At 37.1% G+C, this 21,815-nt stretch overlaps 3 protein-coding genes and 1 long non-coding RNA gene across 4 annotated transcripts; 1 reads left to right on the forward strand and 3 right to left on the reverse strand.

Moving 5' to 3' along the window:
- Positions 1-819: 819 nt before the first annotated feature.
- Positions 820-4,662, forward strand: LOC147504931 (tubulin alpha-5 chain). The gene is made up of 5 exons (XM_086557588.1): positions 820-1,840; positions 2,611-2,825; positions 2,941-3,140; positions 3,245-3,753; positions 4,116-4,662. The coding sequence occupies exons 1-5, from the start codon at positions 1,728-1,730 to the stop codon at positions 4,426-4,428; spliced, it is 1,350 nt and encodes a 449-aa protein (XP_086413714.1). The 5' UTR covers positions 820-1,727; the 3' UTR covers positions 4,429-4,662.
- A 2,508-nt stretch (positions 4,663-7,170) lies between these two features.
- Positions 7,171-8,484, reverse strand: LOC147504932 (ethylene-responsive transcription factor ERN1). Its single transcript, XM_086557589.1, has one exon. It carries the CDS (start codon positions 8,243-8,245, stop codon positions 7,403-7,405), a length of 843 nt encoding a protein of 280 aa, XP_086413715.1. The 5' UTR covers positions 8,246-8,484; the 3' UTR covers positions 7,171-7,402.
- An 8,232-nt stretch (positions 8,485-16,716) lies between these two features.
- Positions 16,717-17,905, reverse strand: LOC147504933 (uncharacterized). The gene is made up of 2 exons (XR_015193151.1): positions 17,268-17,905; positions 16,717-16,923 (listed from the first exon to the last, which is right to left on the reverse strand). It is a non-coding gene; the product is annotated as an uncharacterized LOC147504933 (long non-coding RNA).
- A 1,923-nt stretch (positions 17,906-19,828) lies between these two features.
- On the reverse strand, positions 19,829-21,393 carry LOC147504934 (small ribosomal subunit protein uS7). The gene is made up of 4 exons (XM_086557590.1): positions 21,210-21,393; positions 20,448-20,719; positions 20,159-20,362; positions 19,829-20,074 (listed from the first exon to the last, which is right to left on the reverse strand). Exons 1-4 carry the CDS (start codon positions 21,273-21,275, stop codon positions 20,020-20,022), a joined length of 597 nt encoding a protein of 198 aa, XP_086413716.1. The 5' UTR covers positions 21,276-21,393; the 3' UTR covers positions 19,829-20,019.
- Positions 21,394-21,815: the final 422 nt, after the last annotated feature.

Raw genomic sequence — 21,815 nt, forward strand, 5'->3', positions numbered from 1 at the left:
AAATGAGTTTCACTTAAAATAGTACGTGAAGAGAGAGAAAAATCTTTTCAAAATGGTGTCATTGGTTCGAAACAATGCATTATACAGAAAATGTGTGACCTTTTGAAATAGGTATTAGTCTGAAACAATGTTTCATGCCAAAATGGTGTGTTCTTTTAAAACATGTGACTTTTCAAAGAGTGCCTAATTTTTTCAAAGAGTCACTGTACTGTTTCGAAAATGCACTTCTCACCTATAAATAATAGACAAATTTAGAGAGAAAGACGCACCAGAGCACACATTTTATAATATTTATCTTCTTTCTCTATTCTTAATCAAATATTATGTTGTGTTTGCTGATTATATAGAATTGAAATGCTAGCTTTGTATAGAAAGAAATTTGTTATATCTTGGGGAGACAGTTTCTCATCAACTTTCAAACACCGTGAGGGGAAAGTCTTAAGGACATAGTATTTCTACACTAGGCTTGGATTTAACAAATAAGTACAAAACACTTACAAGATAAAAGATTTGTACTGTTTGGCGATTGGTAAAAAATAAGTACATTTAAGTTGTATATTCCTAATAACAAGATATGCACAGGCCTCACCGAATATCCCATCAATATTTAACAAAAACATCTGGAACCCCAATTATCCCTAATATTTATCTAGAGCATTTGCAACCCCAATTATCAGGTCTTTCCATTAAAGTAGAACCAAGGATCAACAAATTATCAGGTCTTCCCATTAAAGTGGGTCTTCCCATTAAAATAGAACCAAGGATCAAATACGTTTGAAGAATTAGCTAATTAATCTAGCTGAATGAACCCCAATTATCACCGCACTCTTCAGGATATTCCAATTTTCTTCGCCCAAACTCCAGACATTCCATGTGATCTCTTCCCATTTGAAACGAAAACTCCTTCCATAGCTCACTATCAAGTATCAACCTCGAACCTGCACATTTAGGTCTGCAACACATGGAACAACTGTCACAAACTGTATTATTTGTACATCCTAATATTCTCTCAAAACCACATGGAAGTTTCTACAGTACGTCTCATCCTGTAAATAGTTTATATCAAAACTCCTTTTTGAATCTCTTTCTCTCTCATTTTGATGAGGCACCTCTGGAATCTTCAATGCATCATCATGCATGTACCCCTTGTTGTTATGTTTTTTTGTCTATAAATGCAATGTTTTTTAAAAACTACATCAGTTGTCAAGCCCACCTACTGACTTAATTCACCTCAATCAGTCACCACTACTCACCAAGTAGTAAGTACACTGTGAGAGCTCAAAGATTATTTAGCATTTAAATGCTGTTCACACCTTTACTAAGCAATGCAATGATTGGGCTTTGACAGCGCGCCTACATCACCAACCAGTAATGATTGGATTCTGATTCGCCCATACGAGTTAATAAAAATTTACTTTCAGTCTTTCACTAAAGAAAAAGTGGCAGATATTATCCGTTTTGTCGGCATGTGATTTTATTTAGGAGGAAAAAGTAGTTAAAAAAGTCCAAAAAAATGCCGGTCATAGTAGGTAAGTGGGTTGGGCCTATTTCAGCAGTGGCAAGTCAATTTATTTAATCATTTCGGACTCCAACGACTTATTAAATCCACTTTTTTTTTTTCTTTCCTTTGAAACCATTTTTCTCTCACTCACTCACGTTCTCATTTTTTTTTCTCTCATAAAATTTTTCATTTACGTTTTTAGGGTTTGTTTGTTTTGGAAAGAAGGATGAGAGAGATCATAAGTATACACATTGGACAAGCTGGAATTCAAGTTGGGAATTCATGTTGGGAACTTTATTGTCTTGAACATGGTATTCAACCTGATGGCATGATGCCAAGGTTTGTTTTTGTTTTTAATTTATTTTATCACTATTTATTGCGTCATAATTGTTCTTAATTGGATCTAAATTACTCATTAGATCTAATTGGTTGTGTTTTAATTTACGGTTAGATTAATTAATTGGAAATTATTCCATCAGATCTAATGTGTTAATGTACATGGATTTGATAGGTTGGAAAATTTGTGCATATATTTACTGTCATCGAAGCAATACTTGTGATGTGCATAACTCTGTAAAATGTGTTCTGTTAGTGGAGTGGGGTAATTTTGTTTTGGCTGTGTTGGGTGGATTGAGAAAAAGGAAAGAAACATGGTAGATGAAGTTGTGGTGATGGAAATAAACAGTATACGGCGAGAAATATGTTGTATTATTGTAATTCATTCTCCTTTTTCAACATGTGTTTAGAGACTGAGAGTTATGTATCTAAGTTATTGGCTCCCTGTAACTTGTATGATGATCTTCACCCCTCTTGCACTGGCAAATTTAGTCATTCAGAGGGAGACGGGCAAAATAAGTGACAAGAGTATGCATCAGATTCATCATTTTTAACAATTTCCTATCACACTACCTAGAGTTTCAGATCTTGTGAAAATTTGTTATTAAAATCGTTTCTTATTACTGTATGTCAATTTGGCTCACTTTGGCTTTTGTTTTCACCTTCCATGCCTGAGTTTGCTTGCTTGTTACATTTGTTTTTTTTTTTTTTTTTTTTTTTTAAATTAAAAAAATGATAATTTATTTTTAATGATTTCTCTCTCATTCTTACAGTGATACTTCAGTAGGAGTTGCACATGATGCTTTCAACACTTTCTTCAGCGAGACTGGTGCTGGAAAGCACGTACCTAGAGCTATATTTGTTGACTTGGAGCCCACTGTCATCGATGAAGTTAGAACTGGTACATACCGTCAACTTTTTCATCCCGAGCAACTAATATCTGGCAAAGAAGATGCTGCTAATAACTTTGCAAGAGGACATTACACTGGTAAGTAACTATTTTCATCTATGATAATATAAAGATCTGTCAAGAAATTTGGTTGAGATTTTGTTCAATGTCTATCTCATTGGTTTGACTGGGTTGTTGTTGTTGTGAACTGCAGTTGGAAAGGAAATTGTGGATCTATGCCTCGATCGAGTAAGGAAATTAGCTGACAACTGCACCGGTTTACAAGGTTTTTTGGTGTTTAATGCTGTTGGTGGTGGAACTGGTTCTGGCTTGGGTTCCTTACTTTTAGAGCGCTTGTCAGTAGACTATGGAAAGAAATCAAAGCTTGGATTTACTATATATCCTTCTCCTCAGGTAATTTAGTATTCTTAAGTAGTCCCACTCTTAAGTAACCTTTTCCCATTTTCCTTTATTATCTTCAGAAACTTTTGTGCTGAAACATTTTTTTTTTTTTGCAGGTTTCTACTGCAGTTGTGGAACCTTATAACAGTGTCCTCTCCACTCATTCCTTACTCGAACACACAGATGTGGCTGTGCTCTTGGACAATGAAGCAATTTATGATATCTGCCGAAGATCCTTGGATATTGAAAGGCCAACTTATACCAACCTAAACCGCTTGATATCACAAATTATATCATCTCTGACTACTTCCTTGAGGTTTGATGGAGCCATCAATGTTGATATAACAGAGTTCCAGACCAACCTTGTCCCATATCCTAGAATACATTTTATGCTCTCATCATATGCTCCTGTCATCTCCGCTGAGAAGGCATACCATGAACAGCTATCTATTCCTGAGATCACAAGTGCTGTATTTGAACCATCGAGCATGATGGCCAAGTGTGACCCAAGACATGGAAAATACATGGCCTGCTGTTTAATGTACCGTGGAGATGTTGTCCCTAAGGATGTTAATGCTGCTGTTTCAACCATCAAGACAAAGCGGACAGTTCAGTTTGTCGACTGGTGAGTAACAATGCATCTTGTTAATCCAGTAAATTGCTTGCACCAAAATGGATTTTAACAACGCAAATGTGAGAGTGGTCTAAACCTACCACTTTGGCTTCTTTGCTCCTGGGGCAAATGTTTCCTTTGTCTTGGGTGTCACCATTCTATTACTTATCTTGGTACAAAAAGGACAGACAATAAGGTATTCTGCTATGTATCTTATATGCCAGTCAAACAATAGTAGAGTTGCCAGATGCCTGATGACAAGCTCTTGGAGCTGTTGTGTAGAGTTTTGTAGTCGCTTATGCAAAGCAATTCTTTGGTATGTCGTTGTCTTTGTCCTTGTGCTCAAAGTCTGACTTGCTTGTTTGGATATCCAGGTGTCCAACTGGTTTCAAGTGCGGTATTAACTATCAGCCTCCAACAGTAGTACCTGGGGGTGATCTGGCCAAGGTGCAGCGCGCTGTTTGCATGATCAGCAACAACACTGCAGTTGCCGAAGTGTTCGCTCGCATTGATCATAAATTTGATCTCATGTACTCTAAGCGAGCATTTGTTCACTGGTATGTTGGGGAAGGTATGGAAGAAGGAGAATTCTCCGAAGCTCGTGAGGATCTTGCTGCTCTCGAGAAAGACTATGAGGAAGTGGGTGCAGAGGGTGTTGAAGATGAAGATGAAGGCGAAGAGTATTAGTGGGCATAAACTTCTGCTTTGACATGGGTCTGGAGATAAGATCAGTTTGGCCCTTAACCTTTTCTATTGTATTTTCTCAGTGTGTATCTGTAGATTGATGTCTTGTGTTTCTCTGTTGTTATCTTCTTTTCAGTGTTTGCTGTTCTGCTTTTTTAGTAGGAGTCCGATCTCATTGGTCATTTTACATCCTGCCTGATTTTTGTGATAATGAAAAATCAAACTTTCACAATTCAACGTATTTTGTGTCGGAATTACATAGCAATTATATTTAGGGTGAACTAGTATTACCCCCCTACTAGATGAGCCAATTAGGATTTCCCCAAGATGGGAAATTAGGGTCTCTCTCCTAAATACACACAAAAAAAATTGGTCAACCCACTTTGACTTTTTTTTTGTGTGTATTTAGGGGAGAGACCCTAATTTCCCATCTAGTGGGGGGAATCCTAATTGGCTCATCTAGTGGGGGTAATACTAGTTAACCCTTACATTTATGATGAAATTACATAACAAATTCATTTTAAGTTATCGTGCATAGGTGAATCGGAAAGGACAAAAGAAAAAATAGGATCGACTGCAGTCTTACTCATATTATCAAAAAAAAAAAAAAAAAAACTCATTGCTTTGTCCTTGCTAATGTGTTTCTTTTCAATCTTTCTGATTGTTGAGGACTCGGACTTGTTACCTTTTTATTTCTTTTTGGGTTGTTAAATGGGCATAATCTTTGTCCAGTTTAGGAACTTCAGAGTAGGAATTAAACTACATTTCAACGGTTGCTCGCTTGCATCCCAATTTGCATTCAGTTTTGTCAACCATTTACCATTCTGCGATGAAACAAAAGCTTCTAGTGGGATTACAAGAGAAAAAGGGTGGTGTAGACAGAATAACCATTGAAAGAAGTTAGTACTGAAACCTCGATCTATATCTCCAGTTGTCTGTTAGTAGTTAGTACTGAAGCCTCGATCTATATCTCCAGTTGTCTGTCAATTATTTTGCTAAAAACAAATCCTTAGTGAAATTACAAGACGAAAAAAGTCCTTAAGCCGTTCCCTATACTAGCCTAGTAGGTAACGCTTGGGTCATCTGCCGTTGATGTTGATCGTGCTGTCATCCTATCGTATGGCGTTAGAGTGGATGCTGCTGCAAATAATCGATTAACATGAGCAAGGGAGGTTAAAATTCAGTTCATTCGAAGCTAGACGGCTAGACCCACCAACATTGTGCAACATGTTATCATTGTGACTTGTGAGTCTCTGTTGTCAATGCTTTAGGTCACAATCTCATTTGGTAGAAGTCATTTTTCTTCAGCGGGACTCTCTGGTTCTTTTCTCACAAGAGATTGGATCAAGTGTCCACTTCTTCTACGCAACTGTGGATAACCGAAATATGGTGACACAGGGTCCCAATAAGCCTGGCATTTCAACGACCATCTTCTGGATCTTTAATCCCCAAGTATATAAGAAATAAATGTGTGACAACTACAAGCTATTTTATCCTTTACACCTATTTGATTAGTATGTGCATTTGTAAGTTAAAATACACAAGCAACTTGGACGCTTGCTTAATTGACCCAAAATTTGCGACCTAATTAGTGTTGGTATAATTGATAATAGAATGGGATGACTTTGATGATGTCCTTGTGTCTCCATCCATGAGGTTCCTATTTTAAACGTAACAATATAATTAATTTCTTAAATCATATTTAATTACATTGTTACTCGGAAAACTTGAAGAGCATCATGACATTGGAACAATATTGGTCGCTGTGAACTAGGAGTAGTGATACTCCTTGTCCTTGCGTAGAGATATTTTGAAACAATGGCGAGGTGGATTAGTGGTGCAGGTTATGTTGTTAGTTTTTGTTTCATTTTAGAAGTAAAAACGAAGCCCAATTTTTTTTTCCTTTCCCTAACGTTGGTTCCTTGCGATGTTAACTGTGGAAGTAACTGTGATTATTTCCATTGATTATGAGTGGCACTGGGTAGACTAGTATGTTAACGGTGTTTACGAAGCGTGCAAACAATTATAAACACACTGCAATTTGTTTTTGCTCGGTAAGTGTAAATTGTATTAAAAAGAAAGTAAAAAAATACAGGGGTTGGAGAGCTATTAGGTACTCCAGATTACAACACTTTAGCTAAATCTCAAATAGCAACCATATGGCACCTCCCACTTGTTAATCCATGTTGGTCTACCATTCGTTACCAACGTGTCATCTTTGTCTACATTAAGTAGTGCCGTGTTTCGCACCTAGGCCTGCAGCTATGTTTGCCTCCCTCCATGTATGTGACAAGTGAACATCTTGAAGCTTAGTTTCCATCTATTGTGTAGTTGCCATGGATGTTATTTGATTTGAAGGCTGTGATTGCAGCAGCGGAATCAGATTCTACCCAGATATTAAGTCATCCCTTGGCCAACGCTAGCTCAGTGCTCTCAAGAATAGCTAGCTAGACACTCGATCAGCTGTGTGGTTGTCCAAGATAACAAGTCCTTCGCTGAGCACACACAAAAATTCTCCCTGCTGGTTTCGAAAATGCTCCCAATCCAGAAGGACCGGGATTACCCCTTGTGCACGGAAACATGCCTGGATGGCTGGATCGGATAAGTGTTTGCAAGGATTATGTAGTGCCGTAGGCATAGGGCATAAGCTTTTGTAGTACAAAATTTACACAATTTTTTTTATGTTGTATGGGCATTTTGCGTTCATAATCTGTGAGTATAGGATTCATTTAAGGAAGGGCGACAAGTGTTAAGGAGATGTTCCTGATATTGATCGAGCAATCAAAATTTCCTCATATAATTTACACCAAGGAAGTTAAGATTAAGAGAAGATAACACTTAAAACTCAGCTCTGTCCTTGAAAACTACTTGTTCTTTGAACAATTCTGCAACCATCTTAAACATTTTTTAGGCTTCACGAATAGCTTAAGAAAAGGAAAAGAAGAAGGCAAAAGGAGGTATTGTGATAATAAAACCGTCAGATGGAACAAAATAACTGACAAAGAGGAGGGAGATCCCACAAACCATCACTAGGATCATTTACAGTGTCGAAGTAATCTTGCACTCCATTCATTGCATAAAGTGATGCTGATATTTGTCTCTCAACCTTCATCCTTTCAAATTCTGTGATTCGAATTACTTCATCACTTGTCTCAGGCAACAGAGCATTCTTTGGTAAGTCCAGTCCAGCTTGAGTGAGTGGAAACCGATCTATCCCATTACCAAAAAACCAAGAGAGATCTGATTGAGAAGAACCCAAGTCGAAGTCATCGCTGCAGTTACTCAAATCTGGTCTATATCCATCATCACATATCTGATTCTCGTGCTTCTTGTCATAAGAGAGAGAACTACAATCACTACTACTTGTAGTGCTAGTACTGCTATTGCTCAAAGTATTAGTGTAAGCACTAGTGCATTGGCTAGTACTAGAATTGGTGGTAGTATGAGAGGATTTGGATGATGACATAGAAAGAGGGTGTTGTTTGGCACCTTTTTTGTGATTAAGAAGATTACGGATTCGCAAAGCCAAGGGAGAATCAGTGGAGACATGAGTAATGAAGTTAGTTCGAGTATTGGATCCTCGAAGAAGGCAGGCAGCTTCATCGTAAGCTTTAGCAGCTTCTTCGGCTGTTTCAAATGTTCCAAGCCACATCCTTATCTTTTGTGTTGTGTCTTTGATCTCAGCTACCCATCTCCCTGAAGGTCTTTGTCTTACACCTACAAACTTGTTGCTGTTGCTCCTATTGTTCCTCCCTTTGAATCTGTTTCCTTTGTTAACTGATATCTCTCTTTGTTGTTGTTTTTGGAAGTGAAGTTCCATTGAAGCTATGCTGAAAACACAAGTTGGTTGAGGAGAAAGAGAGATGTGTTTAATTTAAACAAGATAGACAAGAAGAAGTAGCTTCTATTGCTCTAGCTCATAGTAGTGGAGAGCTCGTCCTTATATCCTTGTTTGGTTGTCAATGAGAATTTATGCATTTTAAGGATGACTGAGTTCCCTATACATGAGATAAAATCATACTTCTTGGTCATTTTGAGGTGTTTCTATTTGTTTGTTACTGTATGCAACAATATTTTATGTGTCTTTGGTCTCTTATGAAGTGACATTCTTTGTGCCAAACGTGTCCTTCCATTCAATTACCCAGGAAAGTCTGATGTATCAATGTATCATTGAGGTGAAAATGAAATGCGAAGGATCAGATGTGACATGGTGTTGGTGAACTTGTTGGGCTACACCGTTCATAGGCTATATCTTCAATGCTTTTGATTTTCTCAGACTGTATCAGGTATCTGAACTCTGAAGTATGGTAACTATTCCATGAATCCACCCATCAGTCGATTGTAGCTTTGATTAGAGCAAGAAATTAAGCAAAATTCATAAATTTAGGTGAGATCTTTTTGTAGTTCAATTGAATGAAATTTTGCGTAGTTAATTTGTGTATTTATAACCGTGTTAATTACGTTAAATAGTGCTAATTACTGCAGACATACCAGAAGGATATGTCTTTTGAAATTTCCAAGGACACTTTAAGACACCAAATGCAGACAGAAGTCTATTCAATATTTGCATTTTATGTTATTGGAACATAGTCCTTGTCCTCTTTGTTAATTAGTCAACTCAAAGCAGAAAGCCGTGAAGGCACGACAGGGTGCCACTTGGAGGCACGCCACGCTCACTTACATGGGTCTGAAATTAGGGTATTTGGAAGTAGAGAGATAGAGAAGAATATAGTGATCGTGCATACACTGTTTGTTAAAAAAAACCTTCTCCTACATCACCAAATTTTGGTTTATTTAACCTCTATTTGTCCTACTTACTGAAAACAACTATTTTATGCAATGGGGTTGTTCTAGTTGGTCTATATGAATGTAGACTTGGTACACAAAATAAACAAAACTATATGCCTAAATGTCATTTTCACCTCCTGAATGCTGAGATAAATGGGTCTGAAATATAACAAAAGATACCTCTTTGGAGGTATTAGTAACGCAGGACTTTGGAACCATTACAGACTTACAGTGGTGTTTATGAATGCAATTAATCCAATTATGCAAGTGGGTGCTTTGAAAAGGCGTACCAGTTCATATCCAAGAATCTTTTCGTTGTTTTTTTTGGTTGCATGAAACACGAGGAACTGATATGCATGCCTTTCAACAAAATTTTGAGAATCCTATCCCATTGTTAAGGAGTTCGCGCATCTGCGCACTCCACCGACTAAATTACGCAATTTATTAACTTCCTAAGGCACAAATTTGTTCAATGACATGTGAATGTTTAGGTATGCAAGAAGTTGAGAGATGGAAATGAATTGTTATTGACACGTTCACAGATCTCGGACATGTCCTTTTTTATTATTGGGCATGTCCTTAGCTTAGCCGGATATACCACATTCAAGCATTTTCCAAATCGTAACAATGAATAAAGTAGAGCAGCCTAATCTTTTTTTTTTCCCCCCGATAACACCATCCCCTGTTATATTAAAGACAAAAGAAAGAGTTTATAGATTCAAGATTACATGGTGGGTGACTACCAGGAATTTGCTTTGAGGCCCAAAACGCAAGCCCATGAGCTAAGTCATTCCCAACATGACAAACCCAACTAAAAAAGCATAGTGATTCCTATCTTTTTTCAACTCAGATAAGTTCAGAATGAGTTTGGTATTAATAGGCTTCTGCTCTATTCGTGCATTGTTTTTTGACAACCAAAGTTCATAAAAGAAATGAATACAGAAATAACCCCTTCTGCTTATGTCTTCATCCTTATCAAAGCACCAATTGATAAAAATATTAAGCCAGTCCTTTACTTCCCAATCATCATGAGAGCTAATATCCAGCATTGCATTAGAGACATTCCACATCAGCTTCACCCAATAACAGAAAAAAAGAGCATGTAATGTTGTCTCAATACTTTTCTAGTAGAAAGAGCAAGTGATATCCCCTTTAAATTTACATTTGTGAAGAACATCACCGGTAGGGACCCCCAGAGTAAAGTTTCCAGATAAACAGCTGTGTAGCAGCATCTATTTTTAGCTTCCACAATTTTTTAATAAATCAGGGGATTAAAAGAAGAGGTGAATGAAGGAAAGATTATCTTGCTTGGAAAGGAAGATGTAAGCTAAACTGACAGAAATGTTCCCATTCTTAGCATAATGCCAGATGATATGGTTTGAAGGTCTGATATGAACTATGTTAATGGATTGAATAATCTGAAAGGGAAACAAATCTCCCAATCTATTTTGATTCCAATTGGGAAATGCAGGGGAAAAAAGGGAATTGACCTTAAGGTTAAGAAGATCATGCCCATGATCTAGCAGATCTTTTAGGATAAGAGGCTTTTCCATAAAAAGAAGCCAATGATCATTAAAGATAGAAATGGAATAGCCATCTCCAATATTCCATAAAAAGTCTCATTTGATTTCCTTCATAGTTCTGATGATGCCTCTAAAGAAATAAGAAGTATCCCTAGGTAAGACATATATCCATCTCAATCATCTTTTGCCAATTTGGATAAGTTTTCTTAAAAAGAAGAGCCTATTTAGAAATCTCATCCTTCCCTTCAGCATTCTCCAGCAATGTTTACTAATAAGAGTTTCATTCATTTCCCTTGATTTCCTAAAGCCCAGACCACCATTTGACTTACTTCTACAAAGAAAATCCCAACTAATTGTGTGATAGGAGTGAGAGTTAACTGAGCCATTCCACCAGAAGTTCCTATTCAGCTGATCCAGCTTATCAGTAATCTTATATGGGAGAAGATAGGTACTCATTGCATATATAGCCATAGCTTGGGCTACATACTTGATGAGAGTAGTTCTACGAGATAGAGATAGAACTTTAGCTTTCCAACCAGAAATCTTTCTTTGAACCTTTTGTATCAAGTACTCAAAATCTTCACTTTTTTTCTTGCGGCTTAAGAGAATTGGAACCACCAAGTAGATCCCTTTATCATCGAACTTTCTCATCTTTCATTTTTTCATAATGCTCGTTTGATTACTTATACCCACATTCCCACTGAAATAGGCCTTGGATTTATCAAAATTTACTGCTTGACCAGAAGTTTCACAATAAGTGTTAAGGAGAAACATCATATAGTTTGATTGCTGAGTATCTGCCTTACAAAAGATAATTTAGTCATCTGCATAGAAAAGATGGCTGATACCAGGGGCCTTCCTTCTTATTTTGATCCCATAAATCAGATTGAAACCTTCAGCTTAAGCAATGAGTCTTGACAAGGCCTCTGCCACAATGATGAACAAGTAAGGGGACAGAGGGTCTCCCCTGTCTTACACTTTTTTCTGGATAAACTTTTTCTAGAGGGGAGTCATTGAGAAGCACATTATAAGAAACTGTGCTAAGGCATTGTTGAATTATTTTCCTCCATTTGGCAGAGAATCCAAGTTTTCCCAGAATCTGATCAACAAAGCTTCATTCAACTCTATCAAATGCTTTGCCCATATCTAACTTGATAGCCATCCATCCTTGTTTCTATTTTTTCATCTTTCTCATATTAAACAAAATCTCACTTGCCAGTCCAATATTATCCCCAATAGACCTTCCTTTGACAAAAGCACCTTGAAGAGGATAGATGAATTTATGAAGGAGAGGTTTGAGCCTGGTAGACATGATCTTAGAAATGATTTTATAGGAGAAATTACAAAAACTGATAGGCCTGAATTTAGTGATGTGTTCAGGATTAGCTACTTTAGGAATGAGAGTGATGAAAGTTTCATTTAGGCAAAGGGTAAGCCTGGAAAAGGTGAATAAGGCTTTGACAGCTTCAGAGATCTCAGAATGTGCAATATCCTCCCAATATTTCTGGTAAGAAAATACCTTGAAATCTATCAGGACCAGAGGCTTTAAGGGCCCCCATACTTTTAATGGTTACCCAAATTTCATCATCAGTGGGGATTCTTGTAAGAAGAATATTCTCATTGGGTGTAATACATGGTTTAAAGAGATCCAAAATATCATTATTGAAAAGAGGCTCATCAGAAGAAAAAATATTCTTGAAATAGGAGTTTATATTAAGCCCTACATCCTCAACCTTTGAGTCCCAGCCCCATTATCATTCTTGAGTTTTTCAATGCTATTCTTTCTTCTTCTGTAAATAGTGGAAAGATAAAAATATCTAGTATTCCTTCCAGCATCCTTCACTCAATTTCAAGTGGTTTTTTGTTTCCAAAAACTAGCTTCCTTATCCAGAAGATCCTCCAATTCACTTTGAAGGGAAAGAAACTTGTTATAATTCTCCTCAGTCTCTAGATCATCAGATAAGATTTTATCCAAATGCCTTATAACCTTCTTAATCTTTAGTGCCACATCCCCAAAAACCTCCACATTCCATTTCTAAAGCTTTTTACTGGTATTTTTCATTCTATTAAAAACAGACAATGCAGGAGAACCAGAGCAATCTCCTCCAGAGATATGCATTCCAAGCCAACTCAATAGTATCCTTGCATGAAGGTTCCTTAGTCTACATCTCAAAAAATTTAAAAGGTTTTTTCTTTTTTGGTAAGGAATGATTAAGATTAATAGAAAGAGAAAGATGATCAGATGAAGGTGTTTCGGCAGTAAACTGCTTCAACACAACGAGAGTAATGGTAAAGAACGCACTAAGAAATAGAGGAATTTGATGTTGGGGGAGATGAAACTGAACCAAATAATGGCTGCCTACGTACCCAAGATCTATTCTCTAGGGATCAAGTTTCCACATAGTTCCTTATGAAAAATAGTTTGGTATTTATAAAGGTAGAGTAGAGAGTCCTTGTAGCTCAAGTAATCTTGTAGCTTGAGCAATTGTGATAGAATACAACTCTCAACTGATAATTATCTCTTTGATAAGAAATGAATCTGGACATAAATCATTGTACATTAGTGGCAAGCCATGTAGCTAAGGTTCAGCCTTAGACACATGAGTTAATGGGCCTGTACATCGATCCATGGTATTGCAAATTGGGCTTTAGCCCCGTCGATTAAATGAATAAAGTGGAGACCCCTACTAATGGACGTTTGTCACGTAGGTGGGGGTCGAAACACCGCCCCCTCTTTGGCATGCGAACAAAGTTCATATGGTAAAGAAGAAAGAAAAATGAGCGGAATGTATAACGAAGTGTCGTGCGAAAAGAAATAATTGAAAAACTGACTGTCGAAAAAAAATCGTGAATTATCGGAAACGAAATAACGTCAAACTAACGTATACGGGACGTATTGTAGTTTAAAAAAAAATGGCTGAAAAATGCACATTAAAATTTTTTGAACGAAATTGATTGCCGAAAATTGTACCGAACGCATTACGTAACAATACGAAAATTGATTTCGATAACGCGTGCCACCGGAATAGCAATACTAGGATTAGACCGTTGAAAATTAAACGTAGGGGCAGTTTAGTAATAATAGTAATAAAAGGAAGTTAAATACGAATTGAACTCAAAGTGTTCGGATGAGATAAGAATGTGGAGGAGATAAGAATTGAGATTAGAAATGAAGTTGGATTAGAAAAGAATCCCATCAGAATTGAAAAACAGCTCGACCCTATATAAGTGTTTGCGCTTATCAAAACAGTCGTGGTTAAGAATCCCAGTCGTGGTGAAGTTGCAAAAAGCTCGTCCTCTTCCGCATTACTGTCGCTCTAGAACGTTGTGTGTCGTCTTTGCTTTGACTAGCAGGTATGTCTCTAGATCATCAAGAGAGGTTGGAATAGAGATATTTTGAATGAGGGAAAAGGGAAACAGCTCGAGCCAATCTGGGGTGGCAAGAGCTCTATCCAACCTCTCTAAAATATGATTACCAAAGAATCTTTTATTTGACCAAGTGAACTTGGAACCTTTAAAGCCTAAATCAATGAGTCCTAGATCATCAATAAAATCATTAAAAGAATTCATATTTCTATATTGATTACCATTACCTCCTACTTTTTCCAAAGGTGATGAATTCAATAATGGAATTGAAATCACCAAAGAGAATCCAAGGCCCAAGAATAAGCAAAGCAATGTCACACAATTCATCCCAGATTCTTTTCCTCTTATAAGAAAGAGGTTCACCGTATATAAAAGAAAAAAACCAAACAGAAGAAGCATGGTAATTGGAGAGTTTACCTGTAATATGATTAGGTGTAGCTCCCAAAATATCCAGCTGAATATTATCCTTCCAAAAAACAGTCAAACCACCACTAATGCCAGATGCAGGTACTATACATTTGCCAGTGTACTTGTACTTGATTTGCTTACTAACTAACTCCATTTTTTTTTTCTGTTGCTTTGGTTTTTGATAAACATAATATATCATGGTCTGAAACCAAAATGAGGTTCTTAAGTGCTACCATTGTCAAAGCTGAACCAATTCCCCGACAATTCCATGCAGTTGTTGTCATGGCTCTAGAGGTGACTGAAATGGGTTAGTCACCGCGAACCCTTCTGAATTGTTAGAAGCAGCCACATTGAGTCCCTCAGAGCTAGGAGTGTCAGGACCAGAATAACCAGATGAATTGTTAAAACCATTAGACTCATCATCAGAGAGAGAGAGAGACCATTTGAACTAGAAGAACCTCCAGAACCAGAAAAAACATCATTCTTATATGACGTATTAAAGCCATAGCCAAAAGAACCAGAACCTTGTGAACTATCATCCCTATAAGCATTATCACCAGAACCCCAAGAACCAGAACTAGAAGACCGATAACCCTTAGAGACGGAGTCATGAGACTCAGAGTTTTCTGAATCTTTAGAGCCAGAATCTACTGAAACCAAACTTTTTGAACTCCTAGAATCAGATTGTCCTGGACCATAAGAAAAGACACTTGAGTTACTTGAATCCTTGCTAAAAGAATCACTCTTACTTGACTCAGAAGGAGAAGGGGAAGGAGTGACTCCCATAGAGCTATCACCATCAGAACTTGACATGATCTTTTTCCTCTTATGTCCCAATCTATAAGATATTGGGTCCTCAACCTCTTTCCCTTTACTGTATCATCTTCCTCAATAGAACCATCAACTTTCCTCTTGTTTTTAAAGCTTACAAAAATTTTCCTTTCCTCATTTTCACATGCTTCCTTCTTATCATTACCTTTCTCCTTTTTTGAGAGGTCTGGTAAGGTGGGAACATGATCTGTAGTAGAGACAATTTTTAGAGAACTCTTCCCCTAAGAGGATTCTGAACTATCACTCATTTTTTATCTCTTAGAATTTCTAAACTCAAAGGAGAAAATTTCTGTAGAGACCACAAATCTTTTGCGAGAATAATGCTGTACTTCTTTAGAGATGTCAGTGCATGCTTGTGTAGTTTCCAAGATGCAACTTTTCGTTTCATATTCTTGAGATAATACAAATCTACTAACTTTCACAATTTTCTTGGAAACCACATGCTTCCTAGAGCTGCCAAAACTTTTGAGAATATCAACTAGATTTTCTGACAACTTTTCTTAATTTTGGGGGGCGGAGTATGAAATCATAAACTAAGGGATCAAGATTATGGAGTTTTGCATGCTTACTGATACGAGGCTTGGCCAAAGAAACCGGGTTTTTTCTAGCTTTTGGGCTTAGATTGGGCCGACGAGAAGAAAGAAGCTTTGGGCTTAGAATGGGCCTAGCCAAATTGGAAAACACAAAGTCCATAGAAACAGGTAATGAGTCCAAAGAAGGTTCAGGAACAAACTCTTGGGGGGCAACATCCATATCAGACAAAACAGGAGAATCTGAGTCCTTAGAAAGCCCATTAACTAAGGGATCCGGATGAAGCCCAAGATCTATATTAACCAAAATTGGATCTACATCCCCAGGAGAAGGGTCCGAGCATACACCTTCTAGGCCTGGTCCAGAAACAAGAGATGTGCGACTTGTGAACAGCTCAGTTTGGACGCACTCCCATTGAGGATCTTTCACAGGACTGTCTTTTGTCATATCAGGAATAACCGAATTGCCAGATGGCAGATTATCATTGGTAGATGCCTTAGGGAATGTAACATCCATATTGGGAATAAGCTCGTTAACTAAAAACGGCAAAACACATTCCTCTGTTACCGTTATCTTCTCCACTAGGACCTTATCAGAACACCCAGAACCAGCTTCAGAGGAAAGTTAAGTAGGAGAAATTTGCATACCTTTCCTATTTTATGCTTGCATCTTGAGATCCATAGGAACACTCTTTTTCAACTTATCAGCATTAGGATCCCATTCTAGAACTTTTCTGGACTAAATACCAATCCCAAATTTAAAAGACGTAACTTTAATCCTATTTGAAAAAGGAAGAACAGAAGCAACAGGGGGTTTTTTGGTACCCTCTTTAAAAAACAACAGATGATTAATAAAATATTTGCATTCCTTATAATCATGCCTAATCAACCCACAACAATAACAAAACACAGGAAGCTTCTCAAATTTGAAAAAAATCTAAACAGACTTATTTTCATGAAGATTAACCATAGCATTACGTTACTCACCATCTTCCTCCTGATAAGATACATAACTTGGACACGTGAAAAGAAATTACCAGCATCAGAACCACCTACAGAATCAATAGCCACAACTAATCTAAATGTAGAGCCAATTTTATGAATATTCTCCTAAGTAGACCTTTCGAGAGGGAGACCAAACACCTGGATCCATATTCTAAACTCCTTAAACCTATAATTATTAGTAGGATTATCTTGTATCTATTGCTTGAGAGACATAAGAACTGACCATGGACTATTTTCAAGAACAAATCTTAGTTCATGTTCATTTTCAAACCAAAATTTGAATAAACCCTTAGATAAGAAAGTAATCGAAAATTTTGAATTAGTATTTCAGGATTTCACTAATTCATTTTTTATATCAACTTCATCAAACTTCCTGAGGTGAAAAGCTTACCAATTGGAGATTTCTCTCAAAATTTTCTCTCTTTGTCATTAATGGAATTCAGACTAATCTCATCTGGGAACTTATTTATTCTCCACATAGACTCTATTTGGAGATGAAGACGGTGAAGCTCATCCTCTTCACTCTCATCAGGAATAAAATCAAGATCTGGACCACATGATTGAAAAAAGAAGATCTGAAAAAGGAGATATAAAACTAGAGAGGAGATAAAGAGAGGGAGATAAGAGAGACTATGAAGGGGATAGGAAGAGATTAAAGGAGGAAGAACAAGAAACAAAGATGAGATCATAACTCAAGAAGAGGGAAAAGAAGAAAGGGGAAAGAAGTTGCTACGCTCATATTTTCTCTCTGTGCATAAAGAGTTTTTTTGGTATTTTCCTTGACTTGGTCAAGAGCAGCCTAATCTGAAATTGAAATTAGTATACACTTTTTGAGTTCAAAGTTCGATCACGTCACAGTGGCACGCTATCCCGAACATCATTACATAGTCTCATAGAGTCTTAGTAGGTTTATTATCTTGTATAAATTGTTATTGATTGGATAATACGAGTCTTGGATTTGCTTCTCTGTTCACATTTTAGAGTGCAGAGCACCTGCAATGAGCTCAATAAAGCACCAAGAACATATTATAATTCGGACTCGAGATCTCTACAACCGGGTACAGAGATCATCTCTATAACCATGTTATCTCGCCGTTGATCCGAATCCGAGATGTGTGTGTGTGCCTCAATACCTGTGTGTGTGCTCCGAGATGTGTGTGTCTGTGCCGAGATATGAGATGTGTGTGTGTGGTCTCTGAGATTGATCTTTGTCCCGGTTATAGAGGAACCGGTCTCTTATAATTCAGCACAGGTTCAACTGTTCAAGCATGCTCTCCTCAGATAAACCTTTTCTTTCGTTTCATTTTGTTGGTCTCCTTAGATAAACTTGATATCCGATCAACGCGCATTGCTACATTTGAATTTATTGCTTAGCCCACGGCAATATCCTGCTTTCACTACCAGCTTAGCTAGAGGCTACACCGCTACAGCCTACATGATACAAATTTATAACAGCGATTTTGAGTTCACAATTCAATTCCACATCTCTAGTCTGGACACACAAATATTACATTGCCTCCCTCACTCCTATGGCCCTATGCATTGTCGAATTCGTCATCGACTGGGCCATGCTCCGAAACAGGGGAGTTCGTGGGGGTGCAATGTTACATAATGTATTAATAGTTTGCTAGAAAAGTGGCAAGACTATAAAGATTCACAACCCCATGGTTTTTACGGAATTTCTATTATTATCCCTCCCCCCTCCCCTATATTATAATCTTGGACCCCAGGCATTGAATCATGGTTCTGTCCCCCGCGAGGAGAGGTTGTGAGGCATGTTACCGGGAAGATCAGTTAATCTAGGTCGCTCAAACTCCATGAACCAGGAGCAGTCGTAGAGATTACAAGAGCTCCACCCTTTCTTCTACACATTGATACATTTATACCATGCGTGGTTGACTGCCTACATAGTGCTTGGCTTTACCAAAACAACAACTACAAGCAAGTTTTAATTTTCTTGTGCAGATATATTCAGATTGTCTACTCTTAGCCCCTAAAACCAAGTATCATTCAAAGCGATCGAAATGCATTTTTCATTGGCCATCACTCTGGATTTATAGAACTACATTCAATACAAAATGTTAGCTGAAACATAATTCCACCAAAAACCTACTAATACTAAATTTGACGCAAGGCCAGTTATACATGTCCAACATTCATTTTCTGATGTTAACCAGTTTCCATGTCCATTCATACTATTTTTGCCTGATGTTAAAACAATACTTCACATCACCAATCCATATAGGTGATCTCAATACTGTGAATTGCACAAGTAAGCTCGAAACTGGCACTGAAGAAGACAACTGCTGACGTTTAGAAGCACTTGAAAACAGCAGGGATGACTCAATAACATGGTTGCAAGTGTTCACTGTAACCTTTTTCGGGTAGAAAACTTAGTTATTCCACCAGCGACCAGCCCATTCCAAATACAAAGTACTCCAATTCGTGTTACAATAAAAGCTAGTAAATTCGTAAACAGTGAACATTCGATAGGGCAATTATTTGCCTAAGATTCGAAATTTTCAACAATAATACTTTTAAATATTCAGTCCAATAAAACACTAACAGTAAAAATACAATATACGTGTTTTAAACGGATATAATACAAATGTATTCCTTTAAAATTTGACTATATATTTTAAAAGATATATAAGTACATAACATTTTTATTTTTATTTTTACAATTTTATTCATAAAAAAATAATACAAATGTCAAATTTTTGGTTCAACTTACTATTACTAAGACATTTATTTTTGGTTCCAACTAAGGCCCAGACCGTTTTTTTGAATTTCAAAGATCCAGATATTATAATTCGGGTATCATTCAAAAATTCAAAACTTATTCGTTTTATTTGCGAAACCTTATAATTCAAGAATAATTCTGCAAATTACTAGCTATGGTTACCATGAGATGCAAGATAAAAAAACAGATAAGAAATGAAGTCCATCTCGAAAACAATAATAAGGTAGTCTATTAAGTAACCATAATTGTTTCCCAGTTGCTATTAAAATGCAGAAAAGAAATACAAATTGATAACAAGTTCAAAACAAAACTGAAATGAATATAAAAGCAACCAAAAAGAAAAGGGGAAAAAAGAACGCAACCCGTCTTCATCCTTGGTCAGGACTACGTGATTTTGTCCTCAACGGTTGGCCTTGGCTACACGCTCAATCTCGTCTTTCTTCTTGATGGCATAGCTACAACAAACAAGATAAAATTCAATGAAACAGACATAATTGCATAGTATAACTGGATGCAAGCATAAATGGAGTCATATTTACCTATTGGAAGATCCCTTGTGAGCATTAACAAGCTCATCTGCAAGGCATTCAGCAATGCTCTTGATATTCCTGAAAGCACTCTCACGAGCACCAGTTGTGAGAAGATATATCGCCTGGTTGACCCGCCTGAGAGGAGAGATATCAACGGCTTGACGCCTCACAACACCAGCTGAACCAATTCGAGTAGCATCTTCCCTTGGTCCACTACACAAGTACAATAAGAGCTGAGAGGAGAACAATATATATGTACAGAAGCCAGTATAAGGTATCAACTATGAACTACAAATACCTGTTCATCACAGCGTCAACGATAACTTGAATGGGATTGAGATCTGTGAGGAGATGGATAATTTCCATGGCATGCTTAACAATACGGACAGCCATCAACTTCTTCCCGTTATTGCGCCCATGCATCATAAGGGAGTTTGTCAGCCTCTCCACAATAGGACACTGAGCCTTCCTAAACCTCTTGGCAGAGTACCTCCCTGCCGTGTGTGGAATATAAGTAGCATGCTTGGATGATTGAACACCAATGTAATCCACTAATGAAAGGTCAGTAACCTGTATTAAAAGTAAAAGTAGTTAGCTTGCGCACCAATACTGTAAATATGCAAATCCTAGACAAATATCCCCAATTATAGAAATTCAACACTATAGCACATCTGCTACCCAAAACATCATGTTACCATTAAACCAATCAAATGCAATACAAAGACTCAATTAGAGAGAACCAGGAATCCCTGGTTCTGTTGACAATAATCACTTTAACCTAAACTCTTTCCCTTTAAATTACTTCCAAATACTCGATGGAGCATGCCACACTAGACAGAACGGTGTGAAAAACCATATATCAATTAAACAACAAAAAAAAACCCGTATGATGATTATACAAAGAAGGCACTCCGAACATGTAAACTAATTCTACAATGTGGAACATCTTTATTGAATAGCATATTAACAAAAGAATTAGTAGATAATAGACTAGTAAACCCAGGATTAATTTGCAATAAAACATATATGTATTAAAAAGAATAGATCTTTAAGAGTAGACCTGGATTTCTTCATAAGACCATCTGTTGAAAAGCTTTACATCTTGTTGTTGAGCTACTACTGCCATGGCTTTTTTTTTTTCTTATCTATAAAACCCTAATAATGGTCTAAACTTTTTAGCGCAATGGAAAGAAACCCTAACACCTTCATTTTATATCATTTTTTCACTTGTCATATTGTGGCCTTTGGGCTTTTGTAGACCCATGTTACCTTTGACGGCACCCGCCCAAGAAAGTTTCGGCCCGTTAAAAATTTCCTTCCCAGTATGACAAGTGACTGTTCACGGGGAAGCATCTCTAGGTTAGGTTGGCACCAAATGTGCTACATCTACTGAAAATCCACAAACAACTCGTTGGTACTTGGTCACATCTGCCTCTAGAGTTACTCACATTGTGAATAAATCAAACTACTTAGAGCATCTTTAACTGTGAGACCAAATAAATATCAAACACCATATTCTTGAAAATTTGGTAAAACTATATTCAGTAGTAAGACCAAACCAAAAAAACATAAAAAAAAAATCTAATGGCCAAACCAAGTTTGGTTTTTTATGTTGTATCAATCTTTAACCGACGCCCAAATAAATTCAAACACCATATTCTTGAAA

This window comes from Coptis chinensis, chromosome 4 (assembly GCF_015680905.1).
Source record: "Coptis chinensis isolate HL-2020 chromosome 4, ASM1568090v1, whole genome shotgun sequence".
In the NCBI taxonomy this organism is placed as follows: Eukaryota; Viridiplantae; Streptophyta; class Magnoliopsida; order Ranunculales; family Ranunculaceae; genus Coptis; species Coptis chinensis.

What these genes read in the sequence shown, in the direction of transcription:
- LOC147504932 (XM_086557589.1), bottom strand. Translation starts at nt 8,245, where the DNA reads ATGGAACTTCACTTCCAAAAACAACAACAAAGAGAGATATCAGTTAAC.
- LOC147504931 (XM_086557588.1), top strand. Translation starts at nt 1,728, where the DNA reads ATGAGAGAGATCATAAGTATACACATTGGACAAGCTGGAATTCAAGTT. An exon ending in TGCAAGAGGACATTACACTG is followed by an intron (nt 2,826 to 2,940) that starts GTAAGTAACTAT and finishes TGTGAACTGCAG; the next exon opens with TTGGAAAGGAAATTGTGGAT. An exon ending in CTATATATCCTTCTCCTCAG is followed by an intron (nt 3,141 to 3,244) that starts GTAATTTAGTAT and finishes TTTTTTTTGCAG; the next exon opens with GTTTCTACTGCAGTTGTGGA.
- LOC147504934 (XM_086557590.1), bottom strand. Translation starts at nt 21,275, where the DNA reads ATGGCAGTAGTAGCTCAACAACAAGATGTAAAGCTTTTCAACAGATGG. An exon ending in GGTCTTATGAAGAAATCCAG is followed by an intron (nt 20,720 to 21,209) that starts GTCTACTCTTAA and finishes CTTTTAATACAG; the next exon opens with GTTACTGACCTTTCATTAGT. An exon ending in CACAAGGGATCTTCCAATAG is followed by an intron (nt 20,075 to 20,158) that starts GTAAATATGACT and finishes TGTTTGTTGTAG; the next exon opens with CTATGCCATCAAGAAGAAAG.